This window comes from Apteryx rowi, unplaced genomic scaffold, assembly GCF_003343035.1.
Source record: "Apteryx rowi isolate R43461 unplaced genomic scaffold, aptRow1 scaffold_31, whole genome shotgun sequence".
Taxonomy (NCBI): Eukaryota; Metazoa; Chordata; class Aves; order Apterygiformes; family Apterygidae; genus Apteryx; species Apteryx rowi.
The window spans coordinates 1,077,246-1,101,358 of record NW_020449530.1 but is presented as its reverse complement, the minus strand read 5'-3'; the positions used below and the strand labels follow the sequence as shown (position 1 = coordinate 1,101,358).

Here is a 24,113-nt window from a genome sequence, read left to right as displayed (position 1 = left end):
TCTCTTTTCTTCTCTTTTCTTCTCTTTTCTTCTCTTTTCTTCTCTTTTCTTCTCTTTTCTTCTCTTTTCTTCTCTTTTCTTCTCTTTTCTTCTCTCTTTTTTTTCTTTTTCTTCTCTCTCTTTTTTGAGGGGGGGTGGGGACAGAAGAATGGGGGCTAGCTTTTGCAAAACATTTATCTGTGCAACTAGAGAAAACAAGAAAACTCTTGTGTGGCATTTTTACTGCGTCCAGTAAAAATTGGAAGCTTGAAGTTAAAATCCTGCTGAATTCTTGCTATTGTTTGTAGGAAAAGACCTGTGACATTACAAATAGCTAGTCTGCAGCTAGCAGATGTATACAGTCCTTACTTAAAGCATGTTGATTTAATTTTAACTAGGAAACTAAACTCGGGCATGGGCTATGTTTATCCTACCAGGCATTTCGTTAATCTTGTTTATCTCAACAATACTGAGGAAGTTAAATTTCTGATAGAAAAAGAAAATAGTTGCAGCAAAGTTAACTAAACTAAAATGGACTCAGTAGGTTAAATATATCCATTGTGTTTCCTCTCTCATCTAAACGGTCATCTCCCTTTCAGATTTGGATCTTTTCAGAGCCCTGAACGCTTGAACACCCACCATGGATGACTTTGAACGTCGCAGAGAACTCAGGAGGCAAAAGCGTGAGGAAATGCGCCTGGAAGCAGAGAGGTGAGGTATTACRTACGGAAAATGGGTGCCGGTGGTTTGATTTTTATTAGCAGTGGCTTTGAGCATTTCTGCCTCAGTATCCAAAGTACGCAACAGCTAACCAAAGAGTTCTTGCTAACGATACGTGTTGTAAAGTGCCTCTAGTCAATATTGTGGCAGAGGCTGGAAGTCAGTGGTGTCTGGTGCCTAATTCCCTTAGGCTGTTGTACATGCCCTGGCTTCTAGGTATTTTGTTATGTGGCTGAATATAAACACTGAAGGTGGACTATGGCAAGGTGAAATTATTAATAGGAAGACTCGTGCTCAGATATCATGTGAGTGACTGTTCACTGCACAGAAGGGACTGTGTTTATCTTTTCAGACACAGAGCTAAACTTAYAGGATATCGATTGAAAGCTGAGATGAAACAAACCCCTTGGTATACATAGCATAGCATATCTGTGAATTGTGTGCCATTACTGTGCAATTACTGTAGTGTTATTAGGGCCTGTCATTTTTATTCATTTAAAGCCACTTCATGTGGGCAACAAGGGCAGCATTTGCTCTCAGGTGCTACGGATTTACTTTGGTGCAAATGAGAACAGAACTGGGCATGGGTATGGTGATGTCAATTTATGAAAGCAACAGTGTGAAAATATTGGGAGTAACATTTCATTAACTAAGCCCATTTTACACTGGTACAGTTCCACTCACTTTAATGGAAGTTCCCATGACTTACACTGAAATAAGTAGGGAGAAAGTCAGGCTCCATACATATTTTTGTAATTCCTTTTTTGATAGGAGGATTTGATGTAGTATATTAAAACTGTAATGGTTTTTAAAAATGGAACTGATGTATCACTAGTTAAGCACATTTTGGTTTCATTTCTGTATTTAGTTTTGAATGTGGACTTCACTTTTGTTTCTAGTCTTTTGTGTTCAGTTTCCCATGCACTGACAAAACTGTAGTGTTTTGGGTTGTGAGTGCTGTTGGAGAAAGCATGTTTTTTAAAAACAGCTTTAAATGGAAGTCAGCTAGGCTTTGTTTGCCTGCTTTTTAATAAAGCCTTACTTACATAGCAGGGTTCTCTAATGGACATTGATGGTATTTGGGGGGAAGTCTCAGGTAGGTGAGATGCAGTAACTGCCTTTCTTTCGAAACAAAGTGTTGCCCTGCCGAACCGAGTATGTGAGCTCTCGTCAGGCTGTAAGACGAATCTGCGAGCTCTGGAAAGCCGGCAGTGTTGCCTGCAGATAAATAAACTTACATGAAGTGCGGTGGCCAAAGGGAAATGAGGCAGGAGCCTCCCTTTGCAAAACCCACCTGGCCAGCAACCTCCCCCCAAAGGTGGAGAAGCAAATGTGCCCTGGCACTAAGCTACCTTCTTCTCCCAGAAGGTTTCCCTCCAGGCCTGGGGCGATATGTTTTGGTTGGAGCGCGCRGGAGGAATTGCAAGGCCTGTGCCAGCGCCGGTCTGCTCAGCTGGGTAAGCAGAGAGCTGCTGCACCCAGCAGTATCTGGCTGGCACTTCTTATCACAGTCCTCTTCTAGGCAGAAATGAGATGAGATGAAGTGAGTTGTGTGTTGTAGCTGTTGATGTGGATGTAAATGCTGGGCCCATGTACCAACTGGAAAGAGGTCTGCTGTTTATCTGAGGAGTCAGAAATGTTCAGATTTATTGCATGCCAGAGGTTTGGACTGAGGCCCATTTACACTGAATGTACATTCACTCCATATGCATCCATTTTAGCAGATTTGTAGCAGCATGGTATAATGAGAACACATGGTATTTATATAATTTTAGTCCACTTCTGCTTTAAATTTTTTTTAAAGAAASACTGAGACTTTAAGGTTTGTTGCTAATACGTATGCTCAGATGCCTGTGGAGGATTCTGGGGGGTGTAGTCTAGGAAGTATTTTGTACTATGGAAAAATGTCACTTGAACTTCCCCATAAAGTCATTCAAACTCTTATACACGTGTGCGGAGCCTGCAGAGTGATCTGGGCATCAGTGATGTGCTGTGACCAGCTTGTGGATGCAATGACAGCTGCAAGGGGTTTGGAGCAGCAGGGTCTGCCATAGAAATCCAATACTTCCAGTGTACTGGTGAGTCAGGCATAGCCCTGCCACCCAGGCTGGCTGATACATGTATCCTCCCGGGGGTTCGGGAATTGGAGTGGTTAGGCAAGAGAGCGACAGTGTCTGCCATTGGAAACAGCCCCCTCCCCACCCATGCACTCATCCTTTTGGGAAACGTTTTTGCATTGTCTCGAGCAAAATCCCTGTGGCAGCTTTGCTGGGATTTTGCTGGTAACCTTTGTGAAGGAGGTGAGGTGAAATTCGTGGGAGCCCAGCTGGAGGAGCAGGGCTCAGGCCTATTTCCCTGTATTCTGCTGAACTGCTGCAGGAGCACTCTGTGCCCTTTCCCACACATTTGAAGACTTATAGCAATAAATTGCTGTATGCCAAGTCTTGCTGCACTCTCTCTGCTGCTGCCAACTTCAAGCATTTAAGTATCATGAGTCAGACCCCTTAAAAGTCACAAGACTGCTTTAAAAATCTTGAGATCTTAAAAATAATTTAGTCTGGACTTTTTATTTTTATTTTGCCTTAACAATAATAGAGCCCGATTCTCAAGTTCTGATGTGACTCCTGGAGCTGGGACTTCAAGCAGCCTACCCTGAGAGAGGGAGTGGAGCATCAGGACTGTCAGAGACATATGCCTCTGTTGCTTAATACCATTCAAATCAGAGCGGAGGGCAGCAGGCTTTGGGCAGTTATTAGCAAATGAAAATGTCACACTGAATTCTTTCTGGTGAATTCATATTTTAGGGTTTTGGGGATTATCCTCACCTTTACAATTACGATGACAAGGTGTCTGCATACATGTCTTTTTCTCCTACTGTAAGCCACAGCAGTATGCSTGTCTGAATGCTTTCAGGTGCTTTATGAAGTGAGTTGTGTGTTCCTAAAGAATGGCATGGAGGCTGGAAATGTTCCTTTGTGCTGAGTGTTGGTACCTGCTGCAGTTACAGGATGTTTCCTTGCACCATCCCATCACTGGGCTGTAGCCTTGCTATGAAGAAAGTGTCACTGATGGTAAGCATATTTGTTGTGAAGTGCACAGCCAGATGATTATGTGTAGGYGGTAACATATTTGCTAAGTCTTCCAGGCACTATTTAAGCTTGTTTGATTCAAACAGTAAACCCAGAAAACAGCCATAGCCAACAGCAGAATATGTAATTCAGCCAGCTGCAGTGACACATTTTGCCATTTCTTGGGATAAAGGCCCGTGGAAAGCCCATCTTCTCAGGCTGCTCCCTGTGCTCAAGAGAGATCGAGGAGTTAGGATGTCTTAAAATGTGGACTTGGGCACCGCACGCCCAAGAGGCTGTGACTTGTCCTTGCTGGGTCTTGCCCAGGAGGGAAAGATGGTGTGAGGACTGGTGAGGGTATATGTGCTGTCTGCTTCCCCAGTGTCTGTCAGGCTTGAGCTGCTGCAGATCATGTTGTAAACTGATGACAGTGACTGCCTTTTATCTGATACCCAGATACCTTATGGCAAGTCCGGTCCTTGAGGGCTGATGTTAGGTATTGGGTTGTTTTTCCATTAGAAAGCAGTTGAAAATGATGCTTTGTTGTGGTGTGTAGCACTGGCCTTCTGGAGTGATATACATAGGAGTGATCCCGAGGAAACTGTTTTTCCTTATAAAGAGCAAGGGTGTAATTCACACTTGGCATGAGCTTTAGCTAGGCGTTCATGCTGTGGCAAATGGAATATAAATTGCTACTGACTCAGAAACCTAGTGTTTCACAAGCATTTTACACTTTTATCATTTCCAAGGTAACCCACGTGTCTTGGATCCCCTACTCAGGCCCATTTTGCCCTGGTGGAATATTCTGGGTTTTCATATTTTTGGGGGCTCTCTGGACACTGAGCAGCCTGTTTGGAGCAGCAGCATGGACGTGTGTGCAGGGCACGTGCCAGGCAGCAGGCATGCGGCTTTGATCAGCTTTACCCCAAGGTGTCAGATTTACTGTGCGTGGTCATTAGCTCCCACGCCTGCTGGAAGAACGAAGCCTGCTGGAAGAACGAAGCTTGCTGGGCGTAAGCTAGGAAACCCAGGAGAAAGTATGGCAGCTGTAACCGTTGCAGTCTGCAAGCACTTTACGTGTGGTTTGTAATGCGCAGGTGCAAGGTCACAGGAAATCGGACCCTACTGGCTGTATGGTGATGTGATGTGCTACATCTATGCAACCGATGTGCAGAGGCTTTATCCAGCTCCTTAACAGCTGGGGGAATCCTGCACAGGGGCTGGTGGTTATATAAGGCCCAGAGCGCCTGATCTGGAGCTGGCTGAAGTCAGTGGGAAGCCTCTACTGGTTTCAGTGATCTTTGGATTAAGCCTTACCTGAGTGATTCCAGCTGGATGATTTATGAGACAGTCTCAGTGGCAGCCTTGATGAAGCTGGATGAACACTGTGCCTGCCCAGCCACGGGGTACATGCTGTACTGAGGTATCGGGGCCGTCACGGAAATGGGTTACACTCACTTGACTGGAAAAAGCCCATGTGTAACCAGAGCACAGGAAACTGAGTGCTTTCCAAYGAGGGAAAACCAAATGCCACCTACTGCTTTGTGCCTCTTTCTGGGCAGGAAGAGATGTTCTCTGGCCATCAGGTTTTGTCATTTTTACATTAATGTAACCAATACTTGAAGAATTCAGGCTAGGGCTGGGCAGTGTGTATGCACAAGAGTGTGTGTGTATGTGTGAGACCGGAGGGGTGGTGTTTTTTTGAGAATTTCTTGCTGATGCATGTTGGTCTTGCACATCTGTGTGCAGCTGCAGTGAAGTATTGAGGCGAAATACTTCTTGAAGCGACAGTGGAATGACCTCTGYGATTTCAGTGTAATTGAGAGGAAAAACTGGCCCCTTGAACTCTCGAAAGAATAGCTCTCAGTCAGGTTAGTCTGTTTAGTACTCAAGGCGTGATTTTATGATTGGCTTACTCGCCACTGCCCCCATGGCATATTTTCATCTCTCCCTGGTGTCAGGGCTCTTTAAAAAATTAAACTAGCAAGTCAATCCAATTTGCTTCATTGCCATACAATCACTACTGCAGACATCAGGAAGGTCTTGGAGTCAGTATCAGACTGGTCTTCGTTTAGCTGAAGCTTAACTTTGGTTCTGAACCACAGCTTTGCTCCACATGATGCTCTCCTGCAAGGGACTGCAGGACATTTCACAGGGAAGGACATGTATTGGTCCTCCTGTTGTAGAAATACAGCAGAGAGAAATGGCTATCTAGCATCAAATCATGAGTCACTGAAAAGACTCTCTAAAACCACTGTCTTACTTTGTGGACTGTGTAGGATCTCCTGACTGGGGCAACACCTGTCCTGACTACAGGACTAATCTCCTTGCAGATGCTTAGTAAGACATTACTAAATATACTGTAAAAGGGAGAGACTCAAGCATTGTCTACATTTACAATGTAAAGAATTACAAATGGAAGAACTTTTCATGTCATTTAATACATGTGCTCTATTCCTTATTGTATTTGAATTAGTGTTACACTGACTGTAGCAGGAAGCTATTTAACACTCTTGTGGATAGGGTGTTCAGGAAAACACTACCATTAAACTCTGTGGTTCATCCTAACATTAGTTACTAAAGGCAGTTAGGTAAGATTTTTTTTTCCCCCCTAACTACTCAATTACAAACTCTTTCCAGTCTGTCATTTAAACTGTTTTATAAGGCAATGAATGTGGTTCACTTTCATGGACATATGTTAGGGAATGCTCATAGAAACAACTCAGTTTGCAGATCGGGGATAGAAGCAGCCTCCAGCAGGCTGAAAGTCTCCTGGGGTGGTAGCTCATTCAATGCAGTTAAAAGAGTTAATCCCAGAAGGTTAATCCCCAAATTTATATTGGCACAACTGAGAAGAGAAGCCTAGAGAATTTCAGTCCAAACAGGTGAAAGCAAATGCAGAAAAGGAATTTAACATGGCTTTTATTGTAAGAGTGCTCCCACTGAGGCCGGTGTAACTGAAATAAACATGCTAAGAAACAATTTACCAAGCTAAGAAAGTAAAACCAGCAGGATCAGACAGGTATGTCCTTGTAGGACTTAATGAGAAGTGTGTTGGTTATCTTCTGGACAGGTAAGACAGGATACATTTGTTGCCACAGTATCTTAATACTTATGGAGAGCAATAAAATCTTATCCATGTCAGCCACAGAAAGCGGACAATTTGCATTCTCCTGTCCAGGACAGCTCAGGTGAGGATAAGTGAGTGTTAAGATTAGATCAACACTGAATGACCACAGATAGCTTTCCAAATCACTTCTTGTTCCTGAAATGGAGTCATCTCTGGTACAAAGTGTACATCAGAGACAAACATAGTGATATCAAGGAGCTGATTGGGAAAGGTAACCAATTCCTTCCTGTCAGCCATTAAAAACCCAAACTCTCAGAAGGCAGAGATTGTGTGGTTGTTCCTAATAATTCAGAAATCTTAAATGGGTCTTCTTTCCTTTCATTAAAATGAGAGTTTAGAAATGAACTTACCTCGTTCCTTTTTATTTATCCCCTGCTTTTTGAAACATTAGGACTTGCCCAGGTCTTGCTTCAAAATACCTATCTAAATTTTTATGAAGAGTTTTGAGACCATGTTTAGATTCAGGCTTATGTAAGTGAATGAACAATATGATCTTAATGTAAATTTTCAAGGAGTGCATGTTTAAACATAAGAGAAGCTGACTGCACATGCCTAACACAGAATTTCCCAGTGTTCACAATCCGTTATTTCAGAACACTACTTCCAAAAATGTTCAGTCTCTGTCCTCTTGAGGACTGTACCCTTGTCTGGTCCAAGCCTCTCTTGCTACTTGAAAGAAGAGCTACAGTGCTTTTATCTCTCCATGCTCTCTTCATATATCCTGTAGTTCTGAATATTTTGAGGGTTTCTGCTCATCTTTCCATAGAATATTCACATTCTGGAAGAGCTGAGACATGACATCTTCTGCCTAGGAGTTAAATATTTTTTAAAAATGAATAAATAAGATTAGAAGTCCATGAGGATTGAGAACAAATTGAGGCAAAGTTGCTCCAGCTGTTAATCTGTCTTCACAGCTACCTTGAATTCCAGGACTGACAGGAAATATTTGGATTGTCAAAATGAGTTTGGCCCTGCATTTTGCCATGAACATGGTTTCTGGAGTTCTCAGAGCTCATTCTTAACCCAGACAGAAAAGCATGATCCAGTGGCTCATTAAAGCATGCCCTACTGCTGTCATTCTCAAACGGGGTGGATACTAGACAAATCTTTGCCATTGTAGCATTTCAGATGCCCTGGAGGAAATAACCAAACATATGCAAACCTGAGCAAAACCTCACAGCTTAGTTTTACAGCCGTTGTGTGTTTTGCAGATTATATTTTCTTTAAATGTCTTGATGGAGGAATGTTTTATAAAAGAAGCTTTGTTCTTCCAAATAGCTAGACATGCAGAATGTAAACTTMACTGAGCTAACCCCACTGCAATTCCTAAGCAGACAACAAAATGGGCTCCTTAGTATTTCAGATATTAATCCCACGTGTATGTTAAGATCATTCTTTAATCTTTGTACTATATCTACCATACCAGCCAAGCTTTTAGGAGGAGAGCCCAAATCCAGCACCCAGACAGTTGGCAAAATGCCACGTCTTTCACCTTTTTCAGCAGAGTGGCAGGTTTTCTTTGGAAGCACCAAGGAGTGTTGGAAATTCTTGGGTGAAAAGTGCCTCCCCCCAGCCTATAATCAGCTGACCCACCTACCTCCATAGAAAAGTCTACTTTTCTGTTTCCTACTGTATTTTTATTAGTTTTAACTAGACTGAAGTCTTTGATGAACTGGATCTTATTTAAATACCTAATAGATATGGACATTGAGGCACAGCTTTTGGTGCTTGTTATTTTCAATTTTAGTATGCATATTTAAAAGGACACCATCTGAGGAGTAGTACAACATAATATTTTATCATGGTTTTCAGAATTAGACCGAGGCATAGGCACTGCACAAAGAAAAACATGAGGGTGAAGGAATGTACCTGGTATAGTAAGTATGTGTCAATGGCTGTCCTGTCATATCTATGTGAAAAATGACAGCTCTTTAATATCTTATGTGCAAACTGGCAGTATACGCTCAATTAAGTTAGGGTAGCCTGAAGCTGTCTTGCAGCTCTGTGCATCTGCCATTGTACCYTCAAACAGTGTAAATCATATCTATCGTCAGAATTCTCTCATACAAAAGACTTCAGAAACTTGAAATGTGAAAAGCTACATTAATTGGCGTAAGCTTTGCGAAGGCACAGAGCCTTTGAACTTCCCATAGCAGCCATGGCTGAGCTGTTTGGCATCTGTGACTATAGGTATATAGTCCCTTGGTGGCAGGCACAACACCTCAGCTTCTTCTGCAGCGTTTTCTGTCCCTTGGCAAGGAACACATGAGCCCTTAATGCAGGTTACCTTTTGCAAAAGATCAGTTAACTCAGTATGGCAGAGGCAAAAGTCACTGTCCTAAAATAACCCAGAATAAAGGAGAGTCATTTCTTTGTTGCTAGGACAAAGTTTTGTTAGACTCTTTCTTAGGTATGGCCCTCCCCCATCTTCATCTGTTTTGACAGACAGTGTCAGTTGTCAGATAGACCTGCATAAAGCATTGGTGCAGCTTATTAGATTCCTAGGCCAGTCTCTCTTTGTAAATGAAAACAGTTAATCTGTGTTTCTTCCTAGAGAGTAAGCATATGATTGACCTCTCAGCTGCTTAGACCCTGTCCATGTGCCTGATGTCCTGATGCAGCTGGTGCAATAAGGCAGGGCTGAGTTCATTGAATTAAGGCTTGTCAGGCCATAGGATTTTGTATATCTTATCAGGCCTTGATGCCTTTTCAGATGGAGGGTCATCAAGTGCTGCTCATTCCTATTCCTATTGCCTATTCCTTCTGACAGCCACTGCCACCACAAGTTAGTTTGCTAGTGCAGCCATCCCTGCTGTTGCCAAAGAAGGACGCTGGGAGCAAAGTAAGCAGGGTTGCCCCACGCTACCTCCCTGCTGCAGCACCTGCCTGGCCCCATAGGATGWGCAGCTACTTGTGGATAGTGGGTCAGGGCCTGGACTTGGATTGGGGCTCCTGAACGCAGGTTTGAACTGCCCTGCCCACATAGTAACACCCTGCCCACGTAGTAACTCAATATTGCCTCTGGAAGAGGTGTTGAGTAGAGGTGGAAGGAGAGCATCAGTGTTTTTTAATTTGTTCTTTTGCTTTAAGCAGAACAGAGTAAGTGAAAATCAGTCTCTAAAACTTCAAATTTCCAGACTTGGTTACATATGATCTCTCAGCTATAGCATTAGAATGCCTTCCTTTTAGTGAATAAAAACATTGTAGGACTTCTTGTTCAGTTGTGTCCATTCTTCAGGGCATTCTAGGTTTAGAAAGGTAAAAGTTATTAGATAGATGCTCCAATTTTTTTACCCAGCTTTGGGACTCTTGAAAGAGTGACATGAAAATTAGTTCAGCCAGTGGGTTTCTAGGAGCATCTGCTTCTCAGTGTGAGTTTGCATTTTATTAACGTCTTTATGATCTAATATCTGAAATTAATGCAGATAATCAGAAGATTAGATTTTCCTTTAAAAAGCTGAGGCCAATTTGTTTGCAGGGATAATAGATTAAATGAAGTCAAATGCTAATAAGTTTTACAGATGAATAAGCATAGTATGTAAACACTATCAAATTGCTGGCAGCTTGGGCAAAGTTACCCTTTCACAGTTCAGTTGAAAGAGCTATAGAGGAAAAACGTGATTTGCAAATGAAACTCCAAACTGATTTCAACTTGCAGAAGCATCTCATTTGGTCAGTTAGGTCCTGCATTTTTGGCTTTGTGCCTTTAAACAAAGCTTTAATTACTGAAGATAAATGTTTATAAGCAGCTTTATTTCTCTCATCATAACCTACTTATTAGCTCACGCTAAACAAAGAAAATCCTTCTTGCCAGCAGATTGTCCTTGTGTGATTAAGGTCTTTCACAGAACGAATTGAGATGTCAGATGGATGCGATTCTTGGGCAACTTAGTTCATCAGTACACGGATCAAGAAATTTTCCTGCCCAGAAATAAGGTCAGCGGACAATTGCTGCTTAGAAAAGAAGTCTGGTGACAACGTGGTCCCCAGGGATGCAGGCATGGAGAGTGAGCAGAAGGTGCAGTTAACAAAGCCAGACAGCTACAGGTTAGAAAGCACAACAGTTGTGTCAGCTGTGCGGCTGGGCCCTTCTCTTCCTGGGGGGCAGGGAGGGTGATGGGAAGTGGAAAAGTAAGCAGGATGCTTTTCTTTTGGTTTATTGGAAAGTATAAACTAATGTGTAGTGTATTTAATAGTTAAAGGTCAGCTTCATCTCAGCTGACATTATAGATGTTGTTTTTCTCCCCTTTATGTCCAAGCCTGTTGGTTTGACTAAATAAACTTGTGTATTAATAGTCTTAGTTGGATAGGGCTTTAGAAGTCTGTTGAAGGAAGGCCAGTAAGTTTGTCATGCTGACATAGCAAATCAAGGGAAGGCCATAACTCAAAAGCTATTTGTGACTGTCTTTGTTTAAAAAAAAACAAACCAACAAAACCAAACTTTTTCTATCCAAATCCCCCCACTCTGATATTAGCTGAAAACATGCCTCAGTTTGTTTTTRCAGAGGGAACAAAAATTAAGCCAACAATAATCGCTGCTCTAGCAAGAGGTTATCTTCCAGGCAGACTATATTTTTCTTATGATGAGGCCATAAGAGAGTTGCTGGAAACTGGTACTCAAAAGTGGGGCTTCTGCAGTGGTCTTGCTAAGTTACTTCTCCATATTAGTAGTTCTCTTTTCTACCAGCATGAGACAGCAYCTTGTCTACCATTGTTTAAACTGATTCACTTGAACAAAAGCTCACTTCTTTGTGATCCCTCTTCTTATGAATTAAACCTGATATGTATCATTGTAAATTTTTATATGTCAATTAAGTGCACACAGTGGAAAATAACCAAATTACCATGACTCAAGTTACTGCTTGTCGCTGAGCCTTTGGCAAAGGGGAGTATCTTATTGTAAAACAGCATGGGAGGGTAAGTCCGTTTACATTTAGACTGGGAGGTTTGCATAGATTTAACTCACTTAGTTTCAAACCACATTTGAGGTAAACTTCTGCAACTTCTGTGTACAGACAAGGCTCTTGTGACTGTGGTGAAGAGCGCTGGTGTTGGGCTGGTGTGCTGCCCGCTAAAGGTGTCTGTGTAGATCTTCAGTGTAGCATTTTTCGTGCAAATCCTTCCTCTGCTTACAGCTGCTTGCTTCTTCTGTGAACATGGCTCTACAGAGAGATTGGAGGCTCAGACACAGACCTACTTGCAATCCCTTCATGTTACCATATTGTTTGAGGCCAGGTATAGATTAGGGAAGGGCTGGTATTAGGTGGGTGGATCAGGTGTTTTGCCTCTCCACCAACCTTTGCTGACCACATGGCAAGAGAYGGAGAGTTTAGAGACTTGCTGCAAGCCTCTATGGAATTAGCAAATGGCTACAGATATTCATGGTCATGGCAGTAGGATTCCTGCAAACTCCGTGATTGTTAGCTTGGACTACTGCAACTAGCCGTTTCAAAGGAGTATCCTGCAAAGATAAATGGAGAGATAAACTAGAAAGAAAAATCTGAGCAATGTGACTTTTAAAATTTGCAAATGAGCAAAGCACTGCAGGAGTGGCTCAAGAACGTATGCACCTAACTGCTTGTTCACAGGACGTACAGCTTCTTACAGCAAAAGGGTTTTTCTAACCTAAATGTAGTAGCTTAATTTCCAAAAATATGCCTTTTCTTTTTCTTTTCCCCAAGTTAAGCAAAATTGCGACTTGTACAAGCAAACAGTACTTACAGGAGAAAGCTAGTTTCATTCATAAAATTGCCAGCCCTCCAGTGATAGAGGGAAGATGAAATGCTCTGTGTATCAATCCTGGACATTTCTGAAAGGAATTRTTATAATACAGTGTGAGAATGGTACAGCAGTGAAGTTGGCCCTAGTGCAGAATGCTAGCATGTCCTCTAATATAAAGAATCTATATTTGGGGCAGAGAAAAGGAAGGAGGAAGGTATAAATGGCTTTTTGAGCAATAATTTTTTTGGTGAGAAAACCACACCTCATAAATTTTTTCAGTGGCTACAATCTAAATTCAAAATCTCAGCAAATACTAGTTATCAGATTTTCACAAAAACGCTCTCAGTGGAAAGTCAGCAACCAAAAAAGATTGTCTCTACTCCACCCATTGATAGCTTATCAGCTCTCAAGAAGACCAGACCACAGTGGAGACTTGAGTGGAGAGCCCTTTTCTTGATATTCTGTACCTAGATGATTTCTGTCCTTATGCCCCCTCATGAGATGATTATGCCATTGTATTCAGATGACAGATCATGCTATCTCTTGAGATGAAGTTCCCAACATCCAGTTGAACACCCTTTTCCTCATGCTAACAACTTCTATGACTGGGCTGAAAGGAAAAATTCGTGTTGTGCATTTTTACAGGTGAAGTGGCTGAACAGGTATTTTCACAAGTGCATGCAGTCCCTAGCAATAACAGTATTCTAGTTTCTTTGAAACTGGTTTCTTTTTACTAGCCTGTACCTGCTAAGCTCAACAATCTCCGCAGCTTCACAAACTCATCTTCAGCCTGAGCAAAATGACAGCTTTTTCTGGGCCCCGTTACGCAGAACATTCCCGAGATTCTCCAGCTGACTGTTACTGCAGTGTCTTAATAAGGCAGCGCAATAGCCCCGAAAGACAAGGAGGTGGCTTTTCTAAACACTCGCTACACATAGATTCCTTTTATGGTCCAGTTTGTGCAGTGGGGTATTCCACTGAAGGGCAGCAGTACAGATAGCAAAGTACGTCCCGCTGCAGCACGCGTTTTGAGCACAGACATCATGTGTCTGGTGCCACAAGTACACGCTGCTCTGAGAAGGGGCTGAAAACCAGCTGGGTAGGGAAACGTAGAAAGATGGAGAAAGCAGACTGTGAAGTGCAGTATCTTGTGTGGATGCCATCACTATTGCTGCGCTCATGCCAGCTGCAGAATGTAGTTGCAAATGTCATGTGCAGAATACATGTGCGTGTACTGGATTGGATTTTGTAAAAAATGCCCCATAGGAAGCTCCTCAGCAGGGTTTCTTGGTTCAGGTCACCTCATAGCAATTCCAAGGGCAAATTTTCATGTCATGCCCATGAATTTGGCTTTTCATTCTTGCAACAAATGGGATAAAATGCTAATGACCTTTTCAAACCAGTAAGTTATGATGGCCTGAGGGGTTGTCTCTAATGGAATGCCACAAGATGAAATTGTTTAAGCAAAAGAGTTTTTTCCCCCCTTTCTCTCCATACAAGCTAGTAAGTCTTTTCCCTCATTAGTGTGTAATTGTCATCTTGCACTGGAGGGTTGCATAAGTTCCTCTGGGCCTATTGTCTTATTTCTCACCAAAGTGTTTTTTGCAATGAATGAGTCATTTTAATATCCTAAAGAGAAGGAATATATTGGTGATTAATTTAATATGAGAAAAACCTCTACTAAACAATGAAAATCTCATCATGTTTTGTCAGACCTGAATGTATATACAGGATATACATAAATTGAATGAAGAAAATAAATCTTCAAGGCAAACCAGAAATATTTAGGCGTATTCAATAGATCTGTAATCTAATTTTTCTTTTACTGATTACTGTCAGATGGACTAATACAGTACCTAATAAACCATGAAGACAATGAAAGACTTTAATTGTGTCATCAACTCTGACACTATTTGAGAAGAGAAGCACTTTAAGGTGTTGTTTTGATGACTCACATCTTAAAAGTCTAACTTTCTTCATCTGTTTCTCTGTTGTTTAGCTGGCTCCATCCTGATTTCACCTATCGTGCTCACATCATACTTACAATGAGATCCTGATGTAGTGACTTTGATATCATTATAGGTCTTGCATGTTTGTGGTTATGCTGGCTTGGGGGAAATACGACTTTCTCAGTCTGTCGGCTGTATGGTTTTGCTGGATGTAATGTCTTGCTTTGAGAAGATAAAGGCATAAATGCACAGAAGTGGAGCAAAGATCACAACACATGCAGTCTGGTTGATGAAAGCTTTTAAACTCTTGTTAGTGCTTGCTGATATCAGAAGAATTCCAAAACAGAAACATATTTTAAATAATATGGTTTAGAGCAGGAAAGGCTTAAGGAAAGTTTTAGCCCTCTGGCTAAACTCAGAGAACCCATTTAATGGGCTGTGTCATACCTTCACAGTGCTTGCATGCTATGTTACATACAGTGTATAACAACTCATTTCAATCTGAATCCTTTTTTCRTTGGTTGTGTGTGTCTGGCAATTACTTTGAATTTAAGCGCTTGGTATAGCTGAGAGCAGAGATCAGCTGTCCTGTCCTCATTCTAGTGCTGGAATAAAATATTGGTAAGATGTCTTGGTGACTAGGAATGACTTTTCCGTAACCAGCCCGTCTTCCCGTATTTATTGGTTGTTCTTCCCTCAACTTGGGCTATACCCTGTCATCAGTTTTTAAGCCAAATTCTTTATGAAAGTCAATAGGGAGTCCTGCACAAAGGGAAATGACATAATGTTGCCCTTTAGTCCTACCTACAGAGAAGCAGACTTGGGAAACATGCACATTTTCCTAATTACCAAGCACTGAATTTACAGCATGTGTTCATTTTCTATCGACATCCGGCAGCTACCCAACATATTGTAAATTTGTGTTCAAGACAATTGTTTTTAATAAAAATATTCTGAATGTTGTCTTTATTTGGATTGCATGTGGTAAATGTTGAAGTCTTCACTGCTCTGAGGTAAAGAATGTGCCATTTTTATGAAAGACAGTGAATGTTTTTAGCTAAGATGTCTCCTTGTCCCACTTGAGTGCACAATGAATTTGTAGGCTGCCACCTTTTGTTCAAGCAGTAACTGCATTTTACTAGAGATATATGTCTCTATAGTTTGTAAAGCGCATTTGGTATGAAAGATGCTTTTGTAAATGTAAGCTATTATCATCTGACCTGTCAAATTTGGGTGCAGGTACTGTACTAAATGGCCCACTTTTATAGTGTCTTCAAGCCGCTTTTCTGCAGGGCCAGATAAACAGAGCTGCAGAAGGAGTTTAAAATGAAGACCTTTTTAATAAGATAATCTCTTTGCTAGTTAGAATTAGGATTCAGACTCTTTAAACCTTAAGTACATAAGTAAACGAAGTAAGTATGTAAGTGTAAGGACATAAACATGAAGAAAGTTGGCCAGAAGGGATTGCTTCCAAAGGAGCCACAAATGATCCCTTTGTTGGGAAGAATAAAGCCATTTTAACTCTTTTTTACTCCTTCCTTTAGCACTACAGTGCCTGTCTTTTGATATAAACTGCTTGTATAGCCCCATAACCATAGCATCTGAGGTCTCGTCAATTATTTACTTCATGTATATATCCCTGCATCATCCAGGTAATGTGGTAGTGCTGTTCCCTTTGCTTTCCTGATAGGGAACTGAGAGACTCCATGGCATAGCTAAAAACCTAGCAGAGGGAATGGATGAATCCTTTTGCTTCACTCTTTGTTTATTGGATTCTTCTCCAAGCTGCAGAATTTGGAGAATGATGTTGAAACCACCAAGACCCAGAGGTTTTCAGCACTATCCTTTAGGGTCAGGACTTTTTTTAGAAAGAGAAGCCATGAAAAATGAGATTTGGGGGTAGGCTGTAAGAATCCACCTCTACAAGTTTTAAGGTCTTTAGATTGGAAGTTGGCTCACCTCTGATTACATTTAATAACAACTCTATGTACATTTTATTGCATGGAAATTTGGATTCGGAGCCGTTGTTTATCTTCGCCACTAACTGACTGTTGACTCTTGGATGTTGATATAGAGATGTCATGGAACAAGCTTTAAGTGCGTTGGCTGGTGATTTCCCCTGGCAAGGAATGAAGATTAGGTTGATAACCTGATAATACTGGAGCTATTAGCTGTTGTGTGGCTGGCACTGAGATGGCATGAGCTGATTTGCACAGCCTAAAAAGTATTTGTGGGGCAGCTCTATTCTTAATTCCACAAACACTTCCAGCAGCTGGAGAAGGGTAACAGCACCTCCTGTAGCTCCTTTCCACTGTTTTTTTGTGGCATTTCATCTGGTATACCTTTTGTTTAAGGATGGGCTGCAATATTTGTTACATGTTGGTTCAAGCTTTTAGTTATGGCTTGAATGGTCAGTGGATAGGGCACTTTAATRCATTGCAGAGTGTCTGTGTGAGAGAAGGACGTGGAAAACATCTGGAGACTTGTTCTGGCCAAAACTAACAAACATGATGCTGATATTTTTTGGGAAAGCAATCAGAAAATAGGGCAGGAATAATACCAGACCCTTTGATTGAAGGTACATTTCTGCCATTTGTGAACTGGATTCACCATCTGGGATAGCATCTATGGCAATATCAGATTATTATTCTTACTCTGTTTCTTCTTTTTTTWWAAAAAAAGCCAGAACCATGTCCCTGTTTCTTGTAAATGTGCCTTTGCCATCACGGGTTTAGGCTGTCATAACACATTTTACCTCAAGCTCCATCTTTAATCACTTAGTGGCAGACCTGGGAATAGAACCCACGTTGCAGCCACTGGACCACATTGTCTAACTAGAGCAGGAAACAGCTGTGAGCTTTCTTACAGTGTAGCCTGATCTGCAGTTTGCCTGCAAGCTGTATTTTGGGCATCTCATAAACTAGGGCAAATGCAACTTCACCTTTTAATAACCAGCAGTATGAGTTTCAAAAGACGAAACTGCTTGCAACCTTGTTTGCGCAGAATGGAACATGGCAGTTCAGACTGCATTTGTGAGTGAATGTTGTGAGCAGATAATAAATTAAGACTTTCAGGAAAAAAATAAGTCACTTATGTAACTCAACTCCATTTGCTAGACTTCCTCCTCCCTATCTCCACTCCCTATTATTTATCAATTAAATATGCTGTGAGTAGTGAGCTGCCGACCACAGAATTGGGGAGGGGGTGGGATAATAGTTATTATCCTGTTCCAAAAGCCATAATACTGGATACCAGAAAGAATGAGAGTCAGATGTAGATGATGCTGTTGAGTTGCCATTGGTAGAACAGAATGTACTGTACTATCCAGCTATGGTCTTTGCTTTGTCTAAAACCATATACTATGGTTGAAATGTTGATGTCAGTCTGTAGCATTTGTGTGGTTTATAGGCTTCTCATTACGTTGCTGAACTGGGTGCAATAGATTAAACTACCATTAAAATTCCATGTCTCAAAACAGTTTATTTTGCTGTGCTAACTTTCCTCTGCTTCCACATAGAGTTACAGACAAGCGAAGAGAGTCTTATCATTCAGGCAGTCAAAGATTCCTATTTGTTATTCCTTATGTGGACAAAAGTCATATTGACTTAAATCTTACAAAAAATGGATGAAAGTATGTTTATTTTTCATGAAAGCCTATGTTGGTAGAAGTTTTCAGTGAGTGTTTGGGAGCTAGAAAAGAATACTGAAGACTAGAAAAGTTATCCCATACCATTCTTTACCAATAAAAATGGGCAGGAGGGGGAGGAGGAAAAGTTCTACATTTCCTGCAAGGCGACAATGAGCAGCTATAGTTTTCTCCAGATGGAGAAAACTCTCTGAAGTGGTAAAATTATTCCATTAAGAAATAAGAGTAGTGGCCTTGCTTACTAGTACTGAGCTCTGAACAGCAACTTCTAAGGGCAAATAATGAACAGGCCAAATGCTCTCTGTTTTGGGGGGGATGGGGTAGATGTTATCACTGTGAAACATTTGCTGCTGCAATTTGAATCACTTGGCTGCTCAGACTCTCTCCTTTGCAGTAGCTAAAGCATCCTTAGCAGCCTCTCTTTTTCGATTGGGTATACTTAACTTTGAATCAGTGGTGTTTCAGGTCTATCTGGAGTTACAAGTTAGAGACTAGCACCGAAGAATCTGAATCTGAACTTAAAATGAGTTTAAGCTGTTATTTTTTTTCTTGAACAGAAACAGTCCAAATCATTACTTTAAAGTCTCTAATTCAAATCTTAACTTTATTTGAAGTAGCCAAACCCAAACCAAATGAAAGCTGAGCTGAAAAATATATATTACTTGTATTTGGTGATCAGAACTTGCATTTTGCAATCAGAGCTGTACTCTAAAGTCCCTTGTACATATGCACTAAAGAGAAGGGTCTTTCCTCCTAAATTCTTGCAGTCTAATGAGTTAGCACTGGGTGAATACAGCTGATAGAAATGCAAGTGGTGACAAAATACACAGTAAAAGTCAGGTARTTATAGCTAGCATGATCAAACTGTGTAATTAGCTGTTTAGCCATCAGGAAATGTGATCCAAGCATTGCACTGAAGGAAGGGCTTTATAGGGAGATCGGAAAAGGGACAAACCAGGATCTCTCTCACATACCTCTACACTCCAAGATATGCATACTGAGACCTGAAGGAAAAAAGAAAGGATATATTTCCTGGGTGGGATTAAAGTGGTCTGTGGTGTTACTTTTCCTATTCATATCRCAGATGTACCCTGCCCTAAAGACTTGTCTGCAGTACCTGCAGTCTGGTACTATGGGGTATCTCAGCAAGGTCTTCCATTGATTTAAACAGTTTATTTTCAAATGGTTCTTCAAAATTTGTTTTGCTTTGTTTAAAGCTGAAGGCATGAATATAAATTGGCAGCCACTGGAGTGATCAGCCCCTCTTTCTTTCAAGGTCTGCAGATGATTCCTGTCCTTCTTTTCCTCTCTGTTCCCATTCTGTTTTGAATGTCAAGTGCCTCAGGACTGATGAAGCTTTCTGTGTGAGGCAGCGATTGCTTACTTGAAATCTTACTTTGAAATCTCCATTGGTCTCTAACTGGGCTCTGAAGAAGCTGATCTGTGTCCGCTCTCGAAAATGTCACCCAAGGTTCCTACTACTGCCAGTGGCTGCACTGTATCCTTACTTACACTACATTTTTCCCTCCCCCAAAGACCAACACTGGCAAAAAGATTTCAAAGGAGAAGGGGCTAGCAGAAAGCATAGCTTTTTTTAAGTGTTTCCTCTCCAATGAGTTCCTGGCAAAACTGTTCCTCATGACTTCTGCTGGAGCTTGGGCAAGCCCCAGTTGGTTTCCCAGTGCTGTGTGGCATGTGCAGGGCCCCAGCATGTTCTTCCCCTGCTTCCCCCAGCTGCTCCCAGCTCGGGGCACTTGGCTGCACAGAAGCCCCAGGGCTCCCATGGAAGTGCTGAACAACCTGCATGTTCTGTATTTCAGCTCAGCACCTTGCCTTCCAGACAGTCGGATGTTGGCCTTTATGACAATGGGTCATTTGGCTTGTGATAAACACCAAGAGGGTTTTTTTTTCCCCCTTTAGTGTTTAATACTCAATTGTCAGCATCCAGGAAAGCAGTGTTTAGACTGCACTGGAAACAGATACCAATATAGCTAGCTGACGCAAGAGTGGTTTATTTTCCATTTTAATAGTTCTTTAAACAGGTCCTGCATTCATATACAGCTCCTTTGTTGGAATAAAAATCTTTGTCATAGGCTACCAGACAGCTATAAATAGCCGTGGCGAGTATTAATGCTGAGGATAATCTCAGGAGAAGATATTTTTAACTTTGCACATTGTTTAGAATAGGAAATTCTTTTAATGCCCACATTTTCCATTCCCAGTGCCATTAGCTTTTCCCCACCCCCTCTTATGATGTGTGCTTTGCTCTTTCTTTTTCTTCTCATTTCCTTTAAGGTTCAAGGTTACAGCCAATCTGCTCTAGAGGCAGACTTGAGTTTWTTWTTTTTTTTAAAGAAATGCTAACTTTGGCCTTTTGTGACTGTGTGGGAATTCAGTTCATTTCATGGGGCTATCAGAATGTAAACGAGATATCTCACTAGGCTGTCACCACAAATTGGGTAATGAATGAGCACTTTATTTCTCTAGCACATGGAACTAATACGCTTGTTAGAATAACAGTGGCCAATCTATTTTATACTCCCACAGAAAGTATTCCACTTTTTTGGCAAGTTTGTGTGAGTTGCTACTTGTACCAGTACTAGTGTTAATGCTGGGCAAAAAGAAAAAAAGCATGCTGAAATGTACTTGCAACTTAAAAATATGGCCCCCAGCAAACCCCATTCCCACACAAATCAATAAATAATTGTATTCCACGTTTATAGTCAAATATTGTGTTAGCCTGAGAGAAAGTGTTGTGTAGATTGTGGGCTAAATTCACAGCAGGTATAAGCTGACACAATTTAATGTACAGCCTTTGAGAGAAGTTGAGAGAAGTTGTGCTTCACAGTTACCTGTAAACAACTGTGCAGTCTAATCAGGCTGTTTTATTTATTTATTTATTAACACCAACGTAACTTAATAGCCTTGATTTTATTATCAAAAGAGACTGACGCATGCAGACAGTCAGGGTTAATGGGAATTAGGTACCTTTGTAGGGTGAGAAATCCTCTTTCTCTCTGTTGACTAAAGAGGGAGCCTAGATGATTGCCATGAGGTTTTAGCTAATTATTTGATGGATAGAGTTAGGCGAGGTGTGTCCTGTCCAAAGAACTGGATTTTAAAAGGTAATACCTCAATTCTCAATACCTTGGAGAAATGGACASGCACCTTGTGAGACTGTATTTGAAATCTCCATTGGTCTCCAGTTGGGCTCCGAAGAAGCTCATCTGTGTCCACTTTTGAAAATGTCTCCCAAGTTTCCTATTACTGTCAGCAGGTGCAGAGTGTCCTTTTAGCCCCTATGGAGAGAGTAGTGGTTTTGGAAGTGAAGGACGAACGTTTTAAACCTCGCTTCCTCTGTAGAGGTGATAGAATAGGATTTGTGACTGGTAGCTCACCTGCCCGGTTTGTTGAACAGTGCTGTTGACTTAATGGAAATTGCATTTGTGGTTTTGGCAGCTTACGTTACTATTAAATTTGGCTATTACATTTGCCACATTCATATGTATGCAGATGTGTATATATACCCTGCAGTTTTGAAACGCTGCCCTGTTTGAGGCAGGGGTTGGCAGCCACATGGCCCACTCCATGTACGAATGGTGAGTAGAGAGAAGAAATTTGGAGGACAGGAAAACTGAAGCAAACCCTTTTCAATGCAGGCTGCAACTTGATTTGAAAGACCTGCAGAGTGAACGATATAACAGTCACAAAGATTAGGGTTTAATTTCCTACCCGTAATGTTGTTTGCCTGAAGATCACAGAATATTAAACAACTACTAAATCGAAAATATGACCTTCAGAGTTATGTAAACATTAGTGAAACATACTCGTTGCTTGGTGACTGGTTGCTTGGTGCTCAGCTAGATCCTGTTGGAGAAATTGTTTGTGGGGTACCTCAAGGATGGTACTAGGATGTTCTGCACAAAGGCAGCTGATGATCTACCCCATGCGGATTATGGTAGTCTTGGAAGGTCTTCACAGAAAACCATCAATGATCCATCTGGGAAAGAGCATGGGGGGAGTATAGCTAATGACTGTGCAGTAAGTTCAGCTACCTTGGGACACCTCCTGCCCTGGGCTGCAAAGGTGGGCAAGAACCAGCAGCAAGCAGCTGGACACAGGTCTCGTTTTATTCCTTACCCTAGGGTCAGTACCAGTCACATTATTCCAGTGRGGAGGCCAGAAACCATTGGAGGTCAGTACAGAGAAAGGTGATGGATCATAGCCACGTAGACTTCTCTACTCCAAAGTCAAAGACAAAGACGTCATGAATGGAAGTTTTCTGCATGTGCCATAGCCCTGACTGAAAGATGGCTTGGCTGAGTTAGCTTGCAAGGGTGCCAGATGTAATGTGTCCACTAAAACCTGGCTGGAGACCACTGTTTCTCACATTCTCGGTTTATGGGATTTAGTCAAATGATTTCTTTCACAGTTACCTTGTCTTTCTTATCTGAGGAAACTGTGGCTATATTCAATTTTAGTATTTTGCTTCTCCCTCTGTTGTCTAGAATGTGACTATATCAAATTTCCCCTTCTGTCATGAACATTAGTAACTTAATTTTTTTTTTTTACATGAAGTTTTTTTCAATAATAAAATCTCTCCCAGACTGCAGTTACATAAGATTTAAGGTCACAGTAATCATAGTAGAACCCATCTCACTTAGTAGGATTGAGCTCATGGAAATGAAAATGCCCCAGCAGGATTTTTTTGCAGGATTTTGCTACTGCACACGCAATTTGTGAGACTTTTGATCCATGAAAGATGACACCATTTTTAGGCCCACTGTACTGAGCTGTTTGTATCTTAAATTTTTTAGTTGTGAGGCACAAGTACAGACGTGGGTCATTCTCTCAAAGCATAGAGCTAGGGATAATGTTGTAACTGCAGAATTTCATTGATACTGCTGTTTTGCACATATTCTTAGGGGTTTTGAATCCAAGGTGGCCTGAAATTAAAAAGTACCATATCTACAGGGGTACAGGGTCTTCTCAGAGGCGTTTTGTACTTTCGTTCCTTGTGTTCCCTCTACTTCCTTCCCACTGTTTTCTCAGCACCACAGAGTCCCCCATCTTTAGTTTGCAGTCATCCTCACAGGAATTATTCATGTCAGAGGAGGACCTGACTGCGGGTAGAGGAATGGCGATCTAGGGGGAAGCCATCAAACCGATTTGCTGTCTGACCAGCTGTACAACTCATGGCGTTTCATTTTCTTCATTTATATTCTTCTGCATCTGCTATTCTTTGCCCTCTATCCAGAGAAACTGGGAGTGTATTTTGTCTTTGAAAATTACGGCCTGTACGTGACTTTYCTCAGATGTCAGGACAACAAATTTAGTGCAGTTTCACTGACAGAAGGATGTGTTGCTAAAGGGACCTCCTGTTCAAAGTGAGACATGCTGCTCTGGACAAGAAAATACAATTGAGTCCTCAATAGTAAGAAGTACATCATAAACAAAAAGCCGCATCCACTCCCCTGCTGCTTATGGACTCCCCTCCATGAAGCGAATGCAGAGCATGATTGCGTGGGAACACTGTCGTTAGGGAAGCTGTATAAAGATTTAATTTGGCTTGATCTTCATGAGGGACGTGCTCGCATAACTACTTATTAAAGCAGACAAATAGAAGCTCCCCAAATATAGCCACTGCTTGACCAGACCTTCTGTTTTCTTCAGGAGCAGTTAGAGCTACTGATGGTTGATATAACTCATGTAGGGTATTCATTTGTATTACAGTTATTCTTCTCTGCCCAATGTATAGGGGAAAGGAGAAGTCTTTTACTTGGGGAATGTTCTCTCTTTGGGATGAGCTGTAATAACTTGCAATTGTTATCACTATAATCCTTTGCATCACCAGTGCCAAGATGGCAGTGGTCCCTTCAGCGCAGTCTAGAAGTCTTTAC

At 41.5% G+C, this 24,113-nt stretch overlaps 1 protein-coding gene across 7 annotated transcripts in view; it reads left to right on the top strand.

Annotated features, from left to right (window-relative positions):
• The window catches only part of CALD1 (caldesmon 1), a 197,610-nt gene that overhangs the window by 101,329 nt on the left and 72,168 nt on the right, over positions 1–24,113 (top strand). For all 7 annotated transcript variants that reach the window (XM_026070399.1, XM_026070401.1, XM_026070398.1 and 4 more), the window contains exon 3: positions 579–690. In XM_026070399.1, the coding sequence (XP_025926184.1) occupies positions 620–690 (71 nt within the window). In that variant the 5' untranslated portion in view covers positions 579–619. The remainder of the gene's footprint in view (positions 1–578; positions 691–24,113) is intronic.